Here is a 23,000-nt window from a genome sequence, read left to right as displayed (position 1 = left end):
GTTGCATGTTTTCTTAAATATAGTAAGGCAGCCATAAGTGCTACTTGATTTGATGTTACATTAAAAAGGATTTAAACTTTACTGATTTTTTTCTTTTAATAAAATTTAATTTACTTTAAGTCTTCTAATTTTATATATATATGTATATATATATATATATATATATATATATATATATATATATTAAATAGATGGACACAATACCTTTATTTTATTTAGTTAGTTTTATGTGGTGCTGGGGATTGATCCCAGGGCCTCACTCATGCTAAGCAAGTGCTTTTCCACTGAGCCACAATCCCAGCCCTCCTTTTTTTGTTGTTGTTACTAGGGATTGAACCCAGAAGCCCTTTACCACTTTACCACTGAGCTGCATTCCCGGACCTTTATATTTTATTTTTCAGTTTGAGACAGGGTCTTGTTAAGTTGCTGAGGCTGGCCTTGAACTTTACAGTCTTACCTCAGTCTCCAAAATAGCTCGAATTATAGATGTGTACCACCCTGCCCCCCATTGAATCCAGGCCTCATGCATGCTAGGCAAGTGCTCTACCACTAAGCTACATGTCCAGATGTAAATTTTTTCTTCAACTATGTAAAAACTTTTTATTATCACAAATAGTGAATTGTTGTACTTATCATTTGTAGAAAAAATGCACTGGAAAAATATACTTGGATAGAAAATTCAACAAGTGGTATACCTTTTTTTCCTGGTTTATTTAGGATTTCCTCTCTTGGCTCTCAGTATGACCTTACAAACTTTCAAAGCCCATAGCTTCTGGTTAATGCTATCATGGCTCCTCAGGTTTGCTCAGCTGACCTATACAGGGTGTCTGAGACAGTGGAAAGAAACGTGTGTGCTAATGTGGCTTTGGCAACTTGGAGAAGGAGGCTGATATATATATACAAAAGGAGGCTATATATATATATACAAAACAAGACCCATTGCAGATTTTCTAATTGGACATTTGCTCTTGCTGTTTTTAACTTGTTCTTCCACCCTCTGTGTCTTTTTTTTTTTTTTAACCTTAGTTCACTCTAAGTAATGATAGATATTTAGAAATAGCTTGTAAGGTAATGTTTTATATTTTTCTCATATTGCCCTTCTCATGTGTCTTGCATATAGTAACAGAAATTTATAGCCAGTCCTTCTAAATATTTAATCCATGAAGAGGCAAGACAGGGTGATTTCAGCAATTTGCAATCAGAACTAGAACTACCCTTGTTTTGAAAGCTATATAAAGAGTTCACATTTTTTTTTCTTTTTCCTAAAAAAATTAACCAGAGATTATTATTTTTTTGGAGAAAATTAACCAGATATTATTATTCTATTTCCATATTTATTTATGAACATAATAAATGTAGATTGCTAGTCTTTTTAAAAATTTGGGAGCAGATTATTTTTCAAAAATTATTCCTAGTTAATTTTTCTCAGATTATGAGAAAAAATAATTTGTTACATTGTAAACTGTTTTATTTTCCTTTAATGGTGCTTAAATACTTTATTGAAAACTACATTCAAACTTTAAGTTTGAATTTACATAATCTCTAAATATTATTTTAAGTTTGGCTTCAGATTTATATATTGTAAACTAACAATCCATATTGGTGTAAAGTGTCACCTTGTAGCCCAGTTCTTTAAGCAATTGTGATTTTTATAGACTGGGAAGGAGAGCAGGCAGCAAACTTCCAGATGCTTTGAGTATAAAGTTGCAGGTTCCCAAGAGTATAGAGGAATTCCTCTGGTCCAAGGAACTGTGGAGGAGGGGAAAATCTAGAATCAGGAAGATGTAGCCAAACATTGCTGCCCAGTAACACCGTAGGCATTCAGGTGACTATCTAACTCTTTTCTTGATAAATATCCTTCAGTTTACTGGGTCCCCTACCCCCCTGTCTCTCATGGTGTTAGCTTTAATTTAGAAATGAAATTCAGTGGTAACATGACTTTCTGATAAAGAATATTTTACAGACCTGGCAAATTAGATTTTCTTTATTGCTAATTCAGACATAAATTTTATGAACAGAAACCTTTCTTCTTAAACATAATGAATTATCTTGGTACTGTTAACTGCTTCTTTGAGTGCTGGTTTATGTTTGCATGTGGTTTAGTTTTTTTTTTAATAATTAAAATTTTAAGGAGGGGCTAAGATTATAGCTCAGTGGTAAAGCGCTTGTCTAGTATGTGTGAGGCACTGGGTTTGATACTTGGCACCACATAAAAATTAATTAATTATTAAGGTTTATCCACAACTAAAGATATATTTAAAAATTTTAAGAAATAGGTTTAAAATCTGAACTTTCAATCTTTTAAAAAATGTTACTGTTGGGTTGAGGTTGTGGCTCAAAGGTAGAGTGCTCGCCTGGCATGCATGAGGCACTGGGTTCGATCCTCAGCACCACATAAAAAAATAAAGGTATTGTGTCCATTTCCAACTAAGAAATAAAAATTTAAGAAAAAAATGTTACTGTTCATTTTATATAGTAGTCTTATTTGAAAAAATTCTTGCAATAAACATTTTCCTTCTAAAAAGTTTCAAAATTTGTCTTTTGGGAAGCACATACAGAATCACTTTTCATTTTGTGTTGTACTGGGGCAGAAGTGGAAGAGGTACATATAACCAAAGCTGTAAAAAGTTTAAAGTGTTTCAGTCTCACTTGAAGGCTTCTAAGTAAATGCTCAAATATTCATTTAGATTTTTGCTCTTAATGTAGTTTATAATAAAATATGAATATTCTTAGTAAATTCAGTACACTTGTTTAGTATAAATGAAATGGTTAGAAATGCTATCAACCCAAATGTTTCATGCAAAAGCCATGAAATTTAAAACAGCAGATATTTTCTTTTTCATATGAACAGCTTGGAGCAAATGTTTTGCTTGTGCAAATGAGATGGCTATTATGATGCAAAGAGGTACCTTGAAAAAAACAAATGTCCTTTTTCTATCTTAAGTATTCCAGTTCAGTGCTGCAATAATTGCAAACAGAGCCTGGAGATTTTTCTTTCTTGGTTTTGCTCTATAGTATATTTTAACAAGTTCTCTTGAGACTATTAAAATGTCTTGGTTTTTAGGACATGTAGTCCAGCGGGAATAACTTTGTCTGTAGACGCAATGGGTTGGCAGTTAGATTTTGCTTGTCTTCTCACTTCTTTCCAGATTCTCTGACCCAGGGTAACCTTTGATCCTTCTCTGAAGGCAGGAGTGAAGGAAGTTTGAGCAGGTGACTGATGATCACTGTCTAGAGCTCACAGACAATATTCGAATTACTTTAGCAGTCCCCTTAGTCTCCTCCTCTCACTCCTCCCCCCTTAAACCAACAAATGCAAATAGCTTCATCCCCATTTGCTAGAAATTCAGGCTTGCTCAGGCAACATGGGCTTTGTTGTTGACTGGCTTTCTCCAGAAATGCAGTTTTATTCCTGGTAAGGAGCAAGGCTATCATCTGGAACCTAAATCACCTTAATGGTAAATACAGCAACAACTTGTATCTCTGGGATATTTATAAAGGTAGGAATTACCACAAAAGTTTCTTTATATTGTAGTTGAAGTGTAGTTAAAGAAATTCATTGTCTGCTTTGTGTTAGCTTTTGTATACTAAATATCCCAGTAATTTGCTATCTCAGATAATTCTCTATTTTGTTCTAAATATTACTTGTTAAAATTGTTGGTATTTTATTTGAATAGTCACTTTTAAAAAAATTTGTTTTATGTTATTAGGGAAAAGTCAGTTTTTGGTTATTTGTACCATAAAGATGTTTTTCTTACTTTTTTTTTTTAAAGGACGAATCTATTGTAAGTCATTTGATCGTTTAAACCATCAGTTTGTAATGAGATTGTTCTCAAAAATTTTTTTCTAATAGTTTTTAGGAATACGAAAAGTAAATGTTTTTTTTTTTTTCTCACTGGCATTAGATGAGACTTATTAAATGTATTTTTATGATATAGAATGTGTATATTATTTTACTAATATAGCAGTACATTTAATGTGTTTTGTAGTGGTGACTGCTATGCCTTTTAGTACTATCATCATGAAAGTCATTCTATAGAAATCATTCAGAAAGAAAAAAGATAACTGTGGTTTTAAAAAATAAAGTGGCTTTTAAAAGCTGATATATTGTTAGATGAATTATGGATTGACCTAAAACAACTGGAATTGTTTTAGGTCAATTGTGAACTTTGTTCTGAAAATATTGAAGGTTATAGAGATTGTAATTTTGAATAATATCATGCATATGAGAGTAACAATTGTGAAATAAATAGTCTTAAGGGGGAAACATCCTCCTGACCAGGAGGCTGAGGGGAATAGTTTACAGAGCTTCTATGGTCAGCAGGTAGAAAACAAATGTTTTTAAAACAAGATTCTTAAACCCTTCTAAATTCTAATTGTTATTTCTAGTCTTGCATTTTATGAAGTCCTTTTTAGGCTGAATATGTATGAGAGATAATTATAAAACCAGGTAGGAAAACCATTTAAATTTTACTAAACTTAGATTTTCTTATTTTAATTTATTGTGTATGCCAAGAAAAAAGGGCATTGTATGCAGTAACCTAAATTTTAGCTAGACTTTTGTATTTTTTTATTAGGGAGCTAATTTTGTACTTTTCCATTGTATTTGGAAAATTTTCCCCAATAACATGTTTTTTCAAGTTTTCAGTAACTTTAAGAAAAAATATTCTGTGCATTTTAAGGTATTTTTTAGAAAAGATATATGAAGTCTTTCTTCTTCCTTCTTAAGTCTGTTTCTTAGATACCGAAGCCCAGTTTTGAAACACGGGAATGAATAAAGCTATAGATCCTTTAAATATATTTGGTTTTGGTTTAGTTGTCCAGCCATAATTTTTAAAGCTGCTGGAAAAGACCTAACAGCACTTCCCAAATGTGAATGCTCTGTCACACTTCCCCAAAGCAAGCTATTTCAAACGAAATCTTCATTTTTCTGAAAGAATCATTTCTTTTTGTGTAGGAGTTAACCTTTTGTTATGTATTTAAGGCATTTTAAAAACTGTAAAACTGATTCTTGTTGAGAGAGAAATCTACATGGGTCATCAAGAAGGCTAAGGAGTTAAAATAATGGAGAAACTAAGGCAGCAGGACTGGTCTTGTTTATGGTTTTGTACTCTGATGGTATATTTCGTAGATGAATGGGAAACTGATAAGCCTTCAGATCAGAATTGGGAAATTGGTGCAAGGTCCAGCAAGGGTTAAAATATAAAAAGACAGGTCCAGTTTTCACCATCATCACTACCACCACCACCACCCTCAAAAGAAAAACAAAAATAAAACTGGTACAGTTGCCTCTAAAACTTGGAGACCTTGTTTTCCTTCCTTTGTAAGTTATTTTTCCTGAGGCAATCAGTTTGTAAAAAAAAAATAAAATAAACCTTTGAAAATGAGAGGGATGGAAGACTAAAGGGGCTTTTATGCTTATTTTGGGCATAGTAGGAAAGTGGGAGATTCTTTAAGTGATAATATATAAAGAAGAGTGGTAAGTAGAGACCTTGGGGAGGCAGGATTGACATGGGGCATGAAGGGCGGGGCATTGTCTGACAAGGACAGAAGATACCCTGCGGATACCCTGCTCCTATGAATGTAGGTAGACACCAGGTGTTTCTGACAGTCTATTTGGACAATAGGAATGCGCCTCCCCATCCCTATTATGTTCTGCTGAGTTAACTTCTCTGAATGATTTCTGCCTTTGGTACTTAAGATGATCTACTCTTTAGTTCATTATTATGTTTGTTTTTTTGTGAGAGGATTCTAATGGTCACTGCTGGCATGCAAGTGAACCCATTTGAGTATTTCTTTAGTTATACATGACAGTAGAGTCGATTTTGATAAAATTTATGCATGCATGGAATTACCTTACTCTGATTAGGGACCCAGTCTTGCAAATACACATGATGGTGGGGTTAACTGTAGTGTATTCATATATGTACATAGGAAGGTTATGTCAGATTCTTTCTACTGTCTTACCTATTCCTGTTGCCTCCCTTCCCTTCATTCCCCTTTGTCTAATCCAATGAACTTTTATTCCCGCCCCCTCCCTTGTTGTGGTTTAGCTTCCACATATCAAAGGAAATATTTGTCCTTTGGTATTTTGTGATTGGCTTATTTTACTTAGCATGATAGTCTCCAGATCCATCCATTTACTGGCAAAGGTCATAGTTATTCTTCTTTATGGCGAACATTCCATTGTGTATATATAACAAAATTTCTTTATGCATTCACCTGTTGATGGGCATCTAGGTTAGCTCCATAGCTTAGTTCTTATGAATTTTTGCTGCTATAAATATTAGTGTGGCTGCATCACTGTAGTATACGAATTTTAAGTCCTTTGGGTATAAACCAGTGAGTGAGATAACTGGGTCAAATGGTGGTTCTATTCCATGTTTTCTGATGAATCTCCATACTGCTTTCCATATGGTTGTACCAATTTGCAGTCCCATCAGCAATGTATGACTGACTGTACCCTTTTCTCCATATCCTCACCAACATTTATTGTTACTTGTATTCTTGATAATTGCCATTCTGGTTGGAGTGAGTTGAAATCTCAGTGTAGTTTTAATTTGCATTTCTTTTAATTGCTAGAGATGTTTAACATTTTTTTTCATGTATTTGTTGACAGTTCATATTTCTTCTTTTGAGAAGTGTATTTAGTTCCTTTGCCCATTTATAGATTGGGTTATTATTTTTTGGGGGGTGTTTTTTGAGTTCTTTATATATCCTGGAGATTGATGATTTATCTGAGGTACAGGTGGCAGACATTTTCCCCCATTCTGTAGAGGGTCTCCATGCTCCTGATTGTTTCCTTTGCTATAAAGAAGCGTTTTAGTTTGATACCATCCCATTTATTGATTTTTTAATTTTACTTCTTGCACTTTAGGAATCTTGTTAAGGAAGTTGTTTCCTAAGCCTCCATGTTGGAGTGTTGGGCCTACGTTTCCTTCTAGTAGGTGCTGGGTTTCTGGCCTAATACCTAGGTCTTTGATCCACTTTGAGTTGAATTTTCTGCAGAGTGAGAGATAGCAGTTAAATTTCATTCTACTACATATGGATTCCCAGTTTTCCCAACTTTTGTTGAAGAGGCAATCTTTTCTCCAATGCATATTTTTGAAGCCTTTGTCTAGTATGAGTTAACTGTATTTATGTGGGTTTGTCTCTGTGTCTTCTATTCCGTTGGTCTTCTGCATGGATATTTCGAATGTTACTTTTAGTGGATTGATGGCCAGACATACTTAAGTATACTCAAGATTAGTTCCAGGACTTACCAGGGATACCAAAATCCAACCCTTATATAAATTGGGGTTATATTTGCATATAATCTATATATAAAATCCTACGTATTTAAAATTATCTATAGATTGCTTATACTAAATACAATGTAAATATGATATAAATAGTTGAGGGAATAATGACAAGATAAAAGTCTGTACATATACAGTACAGGTGCAGTTTTTTCCCCCAAGTAATTTCAATCCATGGTTAGTCAAATCCACAGATTTAAAATGCATAATGGGCATCCAGTAAGGTGGGAATTTACATGCTGGACATAATCAAAGATCAGAGGCGAAACAGGAAGGGATACTAGAGGTGGTGGTGAAGGTGGACACTTGGGTGCAGGTCAAAGAAGGTGTAAAGCAAAGTCACAATAATGCTAATGGATTGGGTGAAAATGAAGGGAGCTTGTGGCTAGATGTCATAATGAGAACATCATGGCCAGTTGGTTTAAAGCAAAAGGACAATAAGGAAGTTTGAAGTAGAGAAAAGGGGACATGGTTGTTCTGGAGAATTCCAGAAATTTTCAAGTGTAACTCTTTCAGGAAGTAGCTGAAATCTTAAATGATAAGGTCAGGACTGATGAAGAATCAGTAATATGATGGGGAAAATCCTGAAGATGATGATAAGGAAATTGTGTAAGAAGAAATAATATGTTAGGTTACTAGAATTTTTTAAAGAGTTAGAAATGTAGAGTGTAAAGTAGATGATGAGTGTAGGGAGAAGCTGATATATTATGTAAACTATTTATAAATGAGAGGTAAAGTGATGGTAGCAGTTAACTGGCCTTGTGTTTGCCCTGACAGACAAGAATAGACTGTCTCTTCTTCTTCGTTTGGTAAGAGGTAGAAAGAAGGTTAATAAAAAGACTATAGAAAAGATGAGATATTCTCTATCATAGGTCAGGTTTATATAGACAGTCTTTGAATATGAGAAGAGTAAAGCAGTAGATTGTTTCGGGTTGTAAAATGCAGCCCTCAAAAGTAGTTGATTTGTGTGCAGTTGTATAAATATTTCACTTCCTCTATTTTTTCCTGAATTTTTATTTGGCACTAGTACTTTTTACTGTATAAAGTTCATTTTTTTTGCAATAATGAAATTATTAATGGATAAATACTAAAAAAAACCTCTTTATTTAACTGTGAACATACACAAAAGTAACTTGGCACGTAATCTCTATTCAAAATATTAAAATTTTCTGGGTTAAGCTACCTGGTAACTAGTAGCTACGGATCACATGTGTATGATAGTGGCCTTTCCGTGACAACATTAATGTGAAGTCTGTATTGTACATGAAACTTTGTTATTTGGCATACAAAGAGGAACATAATGTATTCTGGCCTTAAATATATAATTTTTATTTTTCAATTATACCTCACTAAAGCTGAAAAAAAAACCAAGAACAAAGGAGTCACCAAGCCTCTGAAAGATGAAGAAAAAGCCCTAGGTAGTTGCTTTGTTATGTTTTTCTATATTAATGTGCAAGATAATTCTGATACATGGCATAATTGGGTAGTGTTTTCTGAAGGAAAAACTTTTTATGCTAAGGAAAAATATGGAAAGTAGCTAAAAGGTAAATTGCTAGAATTTTCTTTCACTGTATTACTTGCTATGCTTATAAAGGCCTCTTTATTTTGCCTGAAGTATTAAGACTATTTCCTGATACATGAAATCTTAAAGTACCTAAAACTTCCTTTTAAATAATTTTCAATAAATAACCTTTGGGAAGAATTATAAAGATAAACTTCTGTTGAATCATAAGAAGATAATGCCTTAATTATGTCATTTACTTTAATTTTTTTTTTGTTGCTGTGTTTTTCTCAGTTCCTATTGCAAAGAACATAGGAAAAACACAGTCTTCTTCTTCCAAAGCGGCCCAGCAGTCAATGCAGCCTCCACAGAAAACTGCTATAGTACAACCAACGCAGCAGGTCAAGAAATCAGGTCGAACTAAATCACCTGGACATACTTCAGTCTCCAAGAAGGGCAGTTCTCTTAAAAATCCCACACCAAAGAAAAAAGGCTCAGGAAAAAAGGTTAGTTGTATCTCCTGCTAATTTGTATTATAGGTCTCTGTAGTACCTTTTTATTTATAATACACAGTTTGGGAACTTACTAAGAATATGATGAAGCTCCTGAGCAATAAACCGAGGCTACATAAGGCTCTTTAAGGCCTTACATAGCTATTGAGAAATTGGTCTTTCTTATCTTGGGTAAATTTGAAACTTTTTATAATATTTTACTAATCAAATCATTTTGCAAGTAACTGCATGGGTATATTTATGTTTGGGCCAATTAATTAAAACGTAGTATACATTAAAATTAATATGAAGTGCATTTTACTGTAGATAAATTCAACCTCAGTAAACTGGTAGGAAGAAAGGGGATGTTTCAGGGTGATAAATTTAGTAATACTGGAGTTAAGTTCTACCTGATTACCCCAAAGAAAACATCTCTAAAACCTGAAAATAATAGAAAAAAGCAACTATGTAAAGACACTGGAGAGTTAATAGAAGCCTATACATTCTGATGGCAGGGGGCGCACTAACGTAGGAGGAGGACTGTTATACAAAATGAGTTTCTTTCTTCTTTTTTTTTTTTTAGTTTATAGGCTTGATTTAGGTGCACTTTGTACTTTGTGTAACATGTTAGGCAGCGCTGATGGTAGAAAATCCAGTTTATTTGGCCTGGGGAGACCAGAAGACAAAAGCTAGGAAAACTGGTTGCCAAAGAGCATGGACGGATATTGGAATGGAACAAGCTCAAGAGCAGATCCTTAAACTTTACCAGCATCTCTGACAAACCCCTGTTCCAAGCATGTGTGGGTCATACAGAGGCCACCTTAGCTAAAGCAAAAAATTTGCACTGAGGCTAGAGTTAGGCGCAAGACCAGAGTTTAAAATTCAATTCCAACAAAGATAATTACCAGCTAAAGCAAAAAAAAATTAAAAATAAAAATAATAATAATAATAATAACACTCGTCAGAAAAGAATAAAATCCAGAATCTGCACAAATTAACATTCATAGTGTCTGGTATACAATCCAAAATTAACCAGATTCAAAGACATACTATAGTGAAAACATTCGCAAGAGAAAAGAAAATCAACTGAGACAGACATCAGTATGACCCAAATGTTGGAACTTGGAAACAAGAATTTAAAATTGGGACTAAGGGGCTAGTTGGTGGCACATGCCTATAATCCCAACAGCTCAAGAGGCTGAGGCAGAAGGAGTGCAGGTTTTAAGCCAGTTTCAGCAATGTAGCAGGCTGTAAGCAACCTACTGAGACCTGTCTCAAAATAAAAAAAAAGGGATGGGGATGTTGCTTAGTGGTTAAGCACCCTTGTATTCAATCCTTGGTACTAAAAATAAAACTGGGACCAAGGGGAGGGAATGAGGTGTGTGTGGGGTGTCTGTTCATCAGCTTTTCATTACTGTAACCAAAATACCTGACAAGAAAAACTTAGAGGAGGAAAATTTTATTTGGGGCTCATGGTTCTCTCCAAGGTTAACTAACTCCATTGCTCTGGGCCCAAGATGATGGTAAAAGGGCATGGCAGAGGAAAGCTCCTCAGCTCATGACAGCCAAGAAACAGAACAAATGAGTGAGGAGCCAGGGACAAAATATTATTCCTGAGGGGCATGTCCCAAGTGACCTACTTCCTTCATCCATGTCCCATCTGCCTAGTCACCACCCAGTAATCCATTTAAATTATTAATTCTTCAAAGAGATTATTAATGTGCTGGTGAGATTATTGGTGTCGGAATCTAATGATTTTAACTGAATGTTACTGCATTGCCTAACTTGAGCTTTTGGGGCGGATATCTCTTGTCTAAATTTTAACAAGAGGTACTAGGGAATTAAATTGGCCAAACTGTTATGTGCTTTTGCAAATAATAGTGAATTTCACTATTATTCATAATCATAATGCACCAATAAAATCTTTCAAATACTTTAAAAATGGCAGTTTTAAAGCTGTCCTTGATAGATTTTAACATACATACTCTCTCTCTCTCTCTCACACACACACACACACACAATTGCAGTGATTGAAAACATAGGCCACCTCCGCAGAGAAACGGAAAGAACATAAAGGAGCCAAATGAAAGTTTCAGGATCTGAAAATTCAATATCTAAAGTAAAAAGTTCAGAGACAGAAGTAACTAGAATTTATTAGATGTGACAGAAGAAAGAGTAAATGAACTGAAGAATAGAATAGAAATTATTTAATATGAAGAACTGAAACAAAATTTAAAAGATTGAGAAAGAAAACGGAGCCCTGGGGACCTTTTAGGTAACGTCAAAGGTGTAGCCCATATATAGTTGGAGCTCCAGGATGGGGAGGGAGACAGACAGACTGACTGCCCGGAGGAGAAAAAATATTGAAAAAAATCTCAAAATTTCACAGAAATATACAGCCATAAAAATCTCAACCAAGAATAAACAATAAAAATGAAGTCTACACCAAAGCATATAATAACTGTTGAAACCCACAGAGAGCAAGTCTTTTTTGTGTATGTGGTGTTGGGAATCAAACCTCGGGCCTTACACTTGCTAGACAAGTGCTATGCCACTGAGCTTTGTCTCCAACTCCAAATAACAAATTGTAAAGGCAGCAATGAAAAAAAACATGCAAAGAAACAAAAATTTGAACATCTGGCATTCTTCATCAAACACCATGGAAGCCCAGAAATTCTCTGTCAGAAATACTCTTCAAGGATGAAGGTAAACTTTGAATATACACAATTTTTATTTGTCAGTAAAGCAAAAGAGTCTTATAGTTGTACAGTTTTCTTTATATAATTCATACACATTTAGTTTATTCATGTCTATTTCTGCATATTTTTATGATTTTTGTTGCTATTGTGAAAAATATTTTTCTCATTATACTTTCCTATGAAACAAAGGCTATAAAAATATTGGTTTTAAAAAAGGATGAAGACTGGGTGCACGCCTATAATCCCAGTGGCTTAAGAGGCTGATGAGAAGGATACGGAGTTCAAAGCCAGCCTCAGTAAAAGTTTAGGCACTAAGCAACTCAGTGAGACCCTGTCTCTAAATAAAATACAAAAAAACAGGGCTGGGGATGTGGCTCTGTGGGCTACTGCCCCTGAATTCAATCCCTGGTACCCATCCTCATCCTCCCACCCGCCCCCTCCCCCCCCAAAAAAAGGATGAAGGGGCTGGGGTTGGGGTTGTTGCTCATTATAGAATACTTCCCTGGTACGTGTGAGGCACTAAGTTCAATCCTCAGCACCACATATGTCTATCTGTAACCAAACATTTTTTTTTTTTTTTTAAAAGCACGAAGGGATTGGGTTATGGTTCAGTGGTGGAGCACTTGCCTAGCACTTGTGAGGCATTAGGTGGTCCTCATCACCATATAAAATTAAATAAATGAATGGTATCATGTCCATGTACAACTAAAAAAATATTAAAAAAGATGAAGGTGAACTAAAGACATTTTCAGACAAAAGAATACTAAGAAAATTCATCACTGGCAAAGTAGCAGTATTAGAAATGCTAAAAGGAAGTTCAGCAGGCTGAAGGAAAATGAGACCAGATAGAAAACCCAGATCCTTAAAAAGGAATGAGTAGCTTTGAAAATGGTAATCTCTGGGTGAATGTGAATATTATTTTTTGTTTTTTACCCCTTCCTAATTTCTTTATAATTATATAATTATGACAATAATTATAGTCCTTTTCTGTTTATATCAAGCATAGGTATATACTACATAAAATAATTGTGATATAAACCCCTGAGGTGAGAGATATAGACAAAGTGGAATTCTGAGCAGTCACATAATCCCACAAAAGACAGGAAAGGAAGAACAAAAGGACAAGTCAAAGGAGACAAGTAGAAAACAAATAATAAAATAGTAGACCCAGACCGAAATGTAATAATAATTTTATTAAATTTGAACATCTGTAATTAAGAGATTTTCAAAATGGGTTATTTATTTTGCTGTACTAGTTGTTGAATCCAGGACCTTGCACATCCTAGGCAAGCGTTCTACCACTGAGCTGCATCTTTATTGCTTTATTTTAATGTTTATTTTTGAGATAGGGTCTCACTAAAGGTTACCCAGTCCAGCTTTGAACTTGCGATGTGCCTGCCTCAGCCCCCCAAGTAGCTGGAATTACAGACTTGTACAACCATGTCCAGCCTCAAGATGGATGTTTCTGGAAGACTCAAATATATCCTGTGTAGAGATGAACTCTAAATATAAATAAAAGCTCTATTGAGGCTGAGTATTTCAGCAGCATTCCTTAGACATTTTGGCATTTTTGTTTTGTTTCAACTAATATTTGTTGTATGGAACAAAATGGCAGTATCATCTTTATGTTAAGGTGTTTATATTGATATTTGTATTTTTATTTGAAAATCAAAGTTTATAAAATAAAAATCAAAAGTCACTAAAACTAAATATTATGTTCTCCATTATTACCTTTTCTAGGCACACAAATCCCTTTTCTGATATCAGAGAATAGTGTTTGAAAGTAGTTCCTAGAACCCTGGAAGTTGATGTAAAAGAAACAGAATACTAATCATGTTTAATAGTGCTCAGGAAACTGATTACTATATGCAATAGGCATAATTTTGTATGGACTTAAGCAAACCATTTGTAATTTTGTCAAAATTATTGACATATAAAGTATGGAGAAATGTAGACTAGACACAATGGGGGTAAGCAACTGCTTTCTAAGGTTTTGTGCCTTGCTGAAGACTTTTCCTATGGGAAAGATATTTTAATCAGCCTTTTCGCTACTGTGACTAAAAGACCAGAACAATTGTAGAGGTGGAAAAGTTATTTGGGGGCTCATGGTTTTTGAGGTCTCAATCTATAGATGGCTGGTTACATTCCTTGAGGCTCATAGCAGAAGAGTGTGGCAGAAGGAAGCAGCTCACTCACGTGATGATCAGGAAGCAGAGAGACTTCACTTGCCAGATTCAAAATATATACCCCCAAAGCCATGCATACCCTGGATGCCCACCTATCCAGCCACACCCTACCCATGTTCAATTACACTCAGTTAATCCCCACCAGGAGATTAATTCACTGATTGGGTAAAGGATTGGTAAATAACCCAATCATTTCTCTGAACCTTCTTTGCATTGTCTCACACATGAGCTTTTGGGGCACACCTCACAATCAAACCATAACAAAAGAGATTTAGAGACTTTTCTTTCAGAGTATTAAAAAACTTGTCTTACAGGGCACCTTAAAAAATAAACAGGTTTTACAGAGTGAACTAATTTGACTAAGGTATGTTAAGTTGGAGCAGAGGGTAGGGTGGAGAATCCTAGCCTCTTGTTCTCTTTGCCCCGACCTGGACAGCTTGTGGGTCTCTGGGGAACTTAGTTTTAGAAAGCACTGCAGTTCATGATACACAGAAGGGTATCCAATCTTGAGGACTTCTGATAACTGATAATTTTGTGAGCCTATAGTTTTCTTTCTGTTATCTAGTAATTTGTAAAAGAATAATTTATATTTTGTATATATATTTTTTAATACAGGAGAAATGTATTCCTGTGTTGTGTTCAACATCTTCAGCTTCTCTAAGTTCTCTGTCCAGAAACCGTGGTAGTTCATATGATACGGATGCCATTCCTGGGACATCTAAAATAGTGATGTCTACAGGTAAATTAAAATTTTTAAATGAGTTATAAAATTACCTTTTATTCTGTATTATTTCCAATGTCTTTGAAGTCCTGGAAATAAGAAGAAGACTGTTCACATGTATGGAAATTGTGCTATATACATTAATGGGTTAAAAATAATCTACTTCTTGGGCTGGGGTTGTAGCTCATTGGTAGAGTGCTTGCCTAACGTGAGACACTGGGTTCGATCCTCAATACCACACAAAAATAAAATAAAGGTATTGTGTCCATCTACAACTAAAAATATATATATAAAAAATCTACTTCCTGATTTAGGAGGACAATAGGTTTTTTTTTTTTTTTTAATATTTTTTAGTTGTAGGGGCTGGGATTGTGGCTCAGTGGTAGAATGCTTGCCTCGAATGTGTGAGGCACTGGGTTCGATCCTTAGCACCACATAAGAATAAATAAATAAATAATAAAGGTATTATGTCCATCTACAATTTAAAAATATTTTTAAAAAATATTCCTTATGTGGTGCTGAGGAACGAACCCAGTGCCTCACTCGTGTTAGGCGAGTGCTCTACCACTGAACCACAATCTCAGCCCCAGGACAATAGTTTTTTTTTTTTTTTTTTAAATATTTATTCTTAAGTTTAGATGGACACAGTATCCTTATTTTACATTTATGTGGTGCTAAGGCTCGAACCCAGTGCCTCATGCATGCTAGGTGAGCGCTCTACCACTGAGCTACATCCCCAGCCCCAGGACAATAGTTTTGATAATGAGCTACCATCATGTTTTTACAGAATATGTTGACTCATTTTTTATTCTCATAAAAATTATTGAAACTTGAAATTTGTATGATTATAGATAGATTACTTATATATCCTGTTTTTATTATACTAAGGAAAGTTTATTTTAAATTATTTTTCAGCCAACCTTGTCTCATATAAAGGAATGTTTTGTTTTTTTAATTAACAAAATAAATTTCTCTTTGTCATTAGAACTTATTGTGACATATTCCTTACATTATTTATTTATTTATTATTATACATATTCCTTACATTACTTCAGAAAATACAATTGAAGTGCAATGTTGATAATTTAAAATAAATTCGGTCTGAAAGGGATGTGTTCAAAATAATCAGTTTTGTAAAGAAATTCTTAAATTTTATGTGAAATTACAATAGAAAAATATCTTTTTGTGGTGCTGGGGACTGAACTCAGGGCCTTATGCATGCTAGACAAGCACTCTACCAACTGAGCTATAACCCTAGCCCTCGCCTTTTTTTTTTTTAAACACCAGGGATTGAAATCAAGTTCACTCCACCACTGAGCCACATCCCCAGCCCTGTTTTGTATTTTATTTCGAGTCAGGGTCTCACTGAGTTGCATAGCACCTCGCTATTGCTGAGGTTGGCTTTGAACTCACGATCCTTCTGCCTCAGCCTCCCAAGCTCTGGGATTACAGGCGTGTGCCACCATGCCCAGCCAATAGAAAAATATTATCTTTGTACCATTTTATATAATATAGGAATGTATGAAGAATTGTTTTTGGATGCTCCTAACATTTTTATTAATTTGGGCAAACTTCTAAATTGAGTAAATATTCTGATTATTTTTTTATATGTTTAATGCCTACACACATATATTTATTTATGTATTTTACTAGAAAAGATCATTGATATTAACTCTATTTAAGTTCTCTTTGAAGTGACTCATGGGATATAGTAATTATGTACTGTTTTTACAAAGTTCTTTTTAATAATCAGTCTCATTGTTTTATCTGTATACACATTTCCCCTCAAGTCTGTGTCTATATAAACAAACATGGAAACTGTGGTCCACACCTGGATCCGAAGAGAATCCAGCAGCTACCTGACCACTTTGGCCCAGGCCCTGTAAATGTGGTGCTCCGTCGGACTGTGCAGGCCTGTGTGGATTGTGCCTTTCAGTCTAAGACTGTTTTTGGATATCTTAAGCCAGATAATCGTGGAGGAGAAGTGATAACTGGTATACTAATTTAATTCTTTATTTACAGTTTCTTTTCCAAATTTAATTTTGTTTAGAGACTAGGATTTTGTAACAGACTATTTATAATATTTATATTCTATTATACTATGTAATTATTACACTGATATAATGGAATATGTGTAATGATTATATATTTATAGACTTCTTACTGTGGTTTGGAAAGTTTACTTTCAAAATACAAACAATGTCACAGTGATACTTGGTAAAAGATAAGATTTTTCCTTTTATATGTCTGTGTTGATAAGTTCCCTACAAACCGAGTGTCTTGATTGATGACAGTATCTTAGTTGTAATTTGTATGGAAAACAGTTTGATCTGTCATAAAGAAGCTTTAAACAAAAATATGACTCAAGAACTCATGAAGAGAAAAGATACAGCTTGTGGTTTCCATGATTGTTTGATCAGATACCACAACAGATAGCATGGAATGTTTGGAATAGAAGGAAGTGTTGTTGTAGATCAAAATATTTGTTTTTATTTACTTTATGAATATTTTAAAATAAGATTTTTTTTTACTAATGCAGGCTGTTGTGTTTGAGAGAAACTTTCATAACTTATAATTATTCCTTTATGAATTGATAAAACTTTCGAATTAATAGTATATTTCCTAAGTTGATAGGAAATGACTGACATCTTTTTTCCCCCTCTAATAAATAGCCTCTTTTGATGGGGAAACTCATTCCATTCAGCTTCCTCCTGTGAATAGTGCATCATTTGCTCTTCGCTTTCTTGAGACTTTCTGCCACAGCCTGCAGTGTGATAACCTTTTGAGCAGCCAGCCTTTCAGCTCCTATAAAAGGAATATTCATAGCCCTACAGAGCTTGATAAAGATAAATCAGGTGAGAGAAAATAATGTAAATTTTTATACTAGTATTTTATATGGTATGCTTAACTTAAGCAAGTGTGTAATTCAGTTTTTTTTGTCTCCTCAAACATTTTAGTCAAAAACAAGCTAATTGGAAATGTATAATATATAGTTATTTTTGTTCATTAAATGTGAGAAAGTAATTCCTTTTGATGTGAACTTAAGAATCAGAGTCAATGGGTTTTAATGTTTAGCTTCTTTGGTTACACATTTTCTATTAGATTGAAGTTATTGACTTTAATCCTAAGAAACTATAGAACCAACCTAGGTGCCTTTCAACAGATGAATGAATAAAGAAAATGTGGTATATATACACAATGAAATATTATTCATCCATAAAGAAGAATGACTTTATGACTTTTGCTGTTATATGGATGACTCTGGAGACTATCATGCTAAGGGAAATAAGCCAATCCCAAACAACCAAAGGTTGAATGTTCTTTCTAACATATGGGTGCTAGCACACAACAAGGGGAGTGGAGAGAAAGAATAGATATTCAGTGGAGTAGATAAAGGGGAATAAAAGGAAGGGAGTGGGGATAGGAATAAGAAAGAGTGGGATGAATCTGATATAACTTTCCTATGTACATACATGAATATACCACTGTGAATCTCCACATATGTACATCCATAAGACTAGAATCCTAATTAGAATAAGATATATTCCATGTTTGTATAAATAGGTCAAAATTGACTCTGCTGTCATGTTTAACTAAAATGAACAAATAAAAGGATTTTTTTTAAAAAAAAGAATGATCTTGGTCTGGGGATGTGGCTCAAGCGGTAGCGTGCTCACGTGGCATGTGCAGGGCTCTGGGTTCAATCCTCAGCACCACATAAAAATAAAAAATAAAGTTGTTGTGTCCACCGAAAACTAAAAAATAAATACTAAAAAAATTCTCTCTCAAAAAAAAAAAAAAAAAAAGAACGATCTGCTTGAATTTAACATTTGAGCCTGGGCTGCCTCTCTCTCTTCCATAAGAATCACAAACTGATTCCTGAATAAGAACATGGCTGTAAAGTAGTCCTTTAGTCTCAGAGGCAGGTTTTCTGTTTCTGATCCCTAAAGTAATTAAGCTCTTCTGGGCTGGGGTGGTAGCACAGTGGTAGAGTGCTTACCTAGCATGTGTGAGACACTGGGTTTGATCCTTAGCACCACATTAAAAATAAATAAATAAATAAAAATAAAAGGCCCATAAACAACTAAAAAAAAAGAGAGAGAGAAAAAGCCCTTCTGAGCCTTTTGGCAACTGTTCTTTGTTCTTTTTCATCGGACTCATGAAAGCCAACCATGCTCTGCTGATTTGAGAAGGATTTTATGTATGTCTTCTAAGAGCAGCTGAAGTTCTCAAGTATTGAAGCTACAAGGTTTTCCAACCAGGTGCTGGAAATTCGGGGAATATAGAGTACCATACCAGGGATTTAAATTTGCATTCCATTTGTGTGTGAAGCTTGGGTGCTGTCTTAAGTTACTCTTCTATTTTTGGTCCTACTGGTTATTCACACTTTGTTCATAAACCTTGTCTTCTTCTACTTCAGTGAAGTCTGTCATATCTGTTCCTTGCTTTCCATTTATTTGTCTCTATCCTCCTTCAGAACCCTGTTAAACCCCTTCTGCATTATTAAAGCAGTATCCTAATGGAAGTCCTATTTCCAGTTTCTTGCCACTTATGTAACTGCCCAATGAATTCCTTGAAACAAATATATGATACTGCAAAGTCCTAGCAGAAGTACACCTAGTGAAATGGAAATTGGAAAAGGCACAAGTATTGGAATTTGGCAGAACTAGATTCCATTACTTACACTATAATGTATGTCCTGAAAGGGCATACAATTTGACAGGCCTAAATTTTAATCTTAAATTGTGCTGTTAATTAGCCATGTGCTCATGGACAAAGTATGTATGGAGCCTCTATTTTCTAAGCCTCTATTTCCCTGTCTGCAAAGTGGATACCTCTTAAGTTGTGAGAGAAAGGATATGTGAACTCTTAGCCTGTGTTATATGACATGGGGATAGGAACAATAAAATGTAGCTGCCAAGAAGAAGAATGAAGGTTCATGATCTCATGTGATCTCATCCTTTCTTCTTCCAAGGAGTTAAGAGAACTGGAAAGATGGCCAGAAAGGGAATGATTACCTGATAGGTTTTCTGATTCGAAGAGTAATTTGGGACAGAAAAAAACCTTGAGTTAGAGGAGTTGTGAGTACCATTTTCTTGGGGCTGGGGCTGTAGCTCAGTGGCAGAGTGCTTATCTAGCACGTGTGAGGAAATGGGTCGGATCCTTAACATCACATAAAAATCAACAAATAAAATAAAGGCATACTATTCATCTACAATTACCAAAAAAAAATGAGTACTATTTCATGATTTTTTTTTACACAGAGCGTTAAAAACAATGGCAATGATTTACACACTGAAAGATTTTTGAAAATTCTTTGATAGATTGTAAATAGAGTATGTTTTTTTCTTTTAAAATTAAGCACAGAATGTTTGAATTTCAGATTACTCAGATAACTGGGATAAGCTGGAAATGGTGATGCATGTCTGTAATCCCAGCAACTCGGAAAACCGAGGCAGGAGGATTACAAATTCATGGCCAGCCTCAGCAATTTAGTGTGAAGCTCTAAGGACTTACTAAGACCCTGTCTCAAAATAACACACAGAAAAGTTGGAGATGTGGCTCAGTGGTTAAGCAACCCTGAGTTCAATCCCTGGGACAATTAGATTACTATTTGACAGAATACACTAAGTAATCATAAATAATACTGTTTTGTTTTATATAATTTTTTCTTAGATGGACACAATACTTTCATTGATTTATTTTTATGTGGTGCTGAGGATCAAACCCAGTGCCTCACAAGTGCGAGGCAAGTGCTCTACCACTGAGCTATAATCCCAGACCAAATAATACTATTTTTAATTATTTAATCTCAATTTCCTTTCACAGAAAGCTTGATTCAGCTATTTGAAAAAGAACTTGAACAACACCTTTGTTAGTTTTTCTAATTAGCTTGCAATTAAAGAAGTTGAATACATTATATTGTAAATTTGATTTGTTTTTTTCCTAAGATTTCATGTATAATATTCCATTTATCTTACATTTAGGTGACTCAAAAATATTTTGGAAGGAAATACTCTTCTTAGGAGATATTATTTTGACAAGTCCCGTGTTTGCATATTTTAGTAAAGTCATTTTAAAGACATTTTACTATGAAATGTCTGGAGAAAAATTACAGATGGAGGAAGGGGCTGGGGCTCAGTGGTAGCACTTGCCTGGCATGTGTGAGGCACTGGGTTCAATTCTCAGTACCATATATAAATAAATAAAATGAAGGTCTATCAACAACTAAAAACTATATTCAAAAAAAATTACAGATGAAATATAGCTTAATGTTCACAAAGTGAAGAATACATTGATAAAGGACCCTCTCGGTTCAATTCCTAGTACCAAAAAAAAAAAAAAAGTGGGGGGTGGGGATTGCTTACTTGATACTTGTACTAATTATGTCTATTCGTATTTCCTCTTTTTTTCTTGAGTCAGGTTTGGTAGTTTCTGTTTTTTGAAATTTGTCCATATCACCTACATCATCTTATTTGTTGGCATACAGTTGTTCATGGTATTTCCTTATGTATATTTTTATTTCCGTAAAGTTTATAATGATGTCTTCACTTTCATTTCTGATTTTTATAATTTTGAGTCTTCAGTTTTAATCTGTTCGTCAGTATAGCTAAAACCTTGTCAGTCTTGATCTTTTTCAAAAAATCAACTTTTGATTTCATTGATTATTTTTTCACTCTTTCTCTGCTCTTTATTAATCTTCCCTTTTCTGCTTTAATTTAGTTTGCTCTTGATTTCTAGTTTTTTAAGGTGAAAGGCTTAGATTAAGACTTGAGCTCTTTCATCTGTTGTAATATGGTTATTTATAAATTTCCCTCTTAGCACAAATTTAGCTATATTCTATCAATTTTGATGTTGTTTTTGTTTTCATTTATCTTTAAAGTATTTTTCTAATTTTATTTTTGATTAATTTTTTGACTTAATTGCTTACTTAGAAATATTTGTTTAATTTCTACATATTTGTAAGTTTTCCACATTTCTTTTTATTACTGATTTCAGTTGTTTCCATTGTGGTTAGAGAATATACTTTGTATAATTTCAGTATTTATAAATTTGTTAGGACTTGTTTTATGGCCCAGCATATGTATTCCCTGTCATGCTTTAAAATGTTCCAGGTACACTTTAGAAGACTGTGTATTCTGCTCTATTTGGTTAGTAGTAGTTTTTGGGTTTTTTTGAGTATCAGGTCTAATTGGTTTATACTCCTTGGTCTTCATATCCTAGGACTCTCAATTGCTCCCCTCTGGGTAATGGAAGGAGGTAAAAGGAGGGGTGAATTGAATTATCCTCAGTACACAAGATCCAGACCAGAATTGGGCCAGTTTAGCATAGTTGGCCCTTGTACATACCCAGTGTAGTCTACCTGGGACTTGCCATTTGATTTCTATGGCAGCATTGTCCCAGGCCTGTTTGAGGTTAGAGAAATTTGACATTGGGGGTGAGGATTCCGTTCTGTGATTTGAGGATCCCCACCACTGGTTTTTCTGGGTAGTTACATTATAGAATTTTTGACCCAGACATGTTCCAACTGAGATGTTAAACTGTTTTCTCTTTCAGGCAAGATGATATTTTCCAATAATTGAGATTTTGGAACCAAACACCAGTATTTGAATGGGGAGACATTGTTCCATTATAGGGCTCATGGGGGTCTGATTCTTTAGCCTCCCCTGACCATTGACAGCCCCCCCCCCCAATGCCAATATTAGTTCCTCCACACACATAGCAAGAAGAGACATTCAGACATTGAATTATAGTCTCTGCCAAGGTTAGGAATAGGTTTCTGGTTGTGGTGGAGATACGAGGTGGGCTTTTTTCCTAATTTCTCATAAAAGAAATGAGGACTGGAGTTATGGCTCACCGGTAGAGCACTTGTCTAGCATGTGTGAGGCACTGGGTTTGATTCTCAGCACTGCATATGAATAAATAAAGGTCCACTGACAACTAAAAAGTTTTGTTTTGTTTTTTTTAAGGAGGTAAAAGACTTCTAATAGAAAATTTTTCAACCCACTGCCAGATGGGTGGAGCAGCCTCTGTTAATCCTATGGTGAAAATTAAGGCTAAGACTGTGATAACAGAGAGGGGTAAGGGGTAACAATGCAAAAGC

The 23,000-nt window shown here is 34.6% G+C and overlaps 1 protein-coding gene across 1 annotated transcript in view; it reads left to right on the top strand.

Moving 5' to 3' along the window:
• The window catches only part of Scml2 (Scm polycomb group protein like 2), a 66,254-nt gene that overhangs the window by 32,758 nt on the left and 10,496 nt on the right, over positions 1–23,000 (top strand). The window contains exons 8-11 of the mRNA XM_027927446.2: positions 9,094–9,305; positions 14,791–14,914; positions 16,687–16,890; positions 17,569–17,751. Of these exons, the coding sequence (XP_027783247.2) occupies positions 9,094–9,305; positions 14,791–14,914; positions 16,687–16,890; positions 17,569–17,751 (723 nt within the window). The remainder of the gene's footprint in view (positions 1–9,093; positions 9,306–14,790; positions 14,915–16,686; positions 16,891–17,568; positions 17,752–23,000) is intronic.

Source organism: Marmota flaviventris, chromosome X (genome assembly GCF_047511675.1).
Source record: "Marmota flaviventris isolate mMarFla1 chromosome X, mMarFla1.hap1, whole genome shotgun sequence".
NCBI classification, from domain to species: domain Eukaryota; kingdom Metazoa; phylum Chordata; class Mammalia; order Rodentia; family Sciuridae; genus Marmota; species Marmota flaviventris.
Note: the sequence above shows the minus strand (reverse complement) of the source record. Positions and strands in the feature narration are given on the sequence as shown.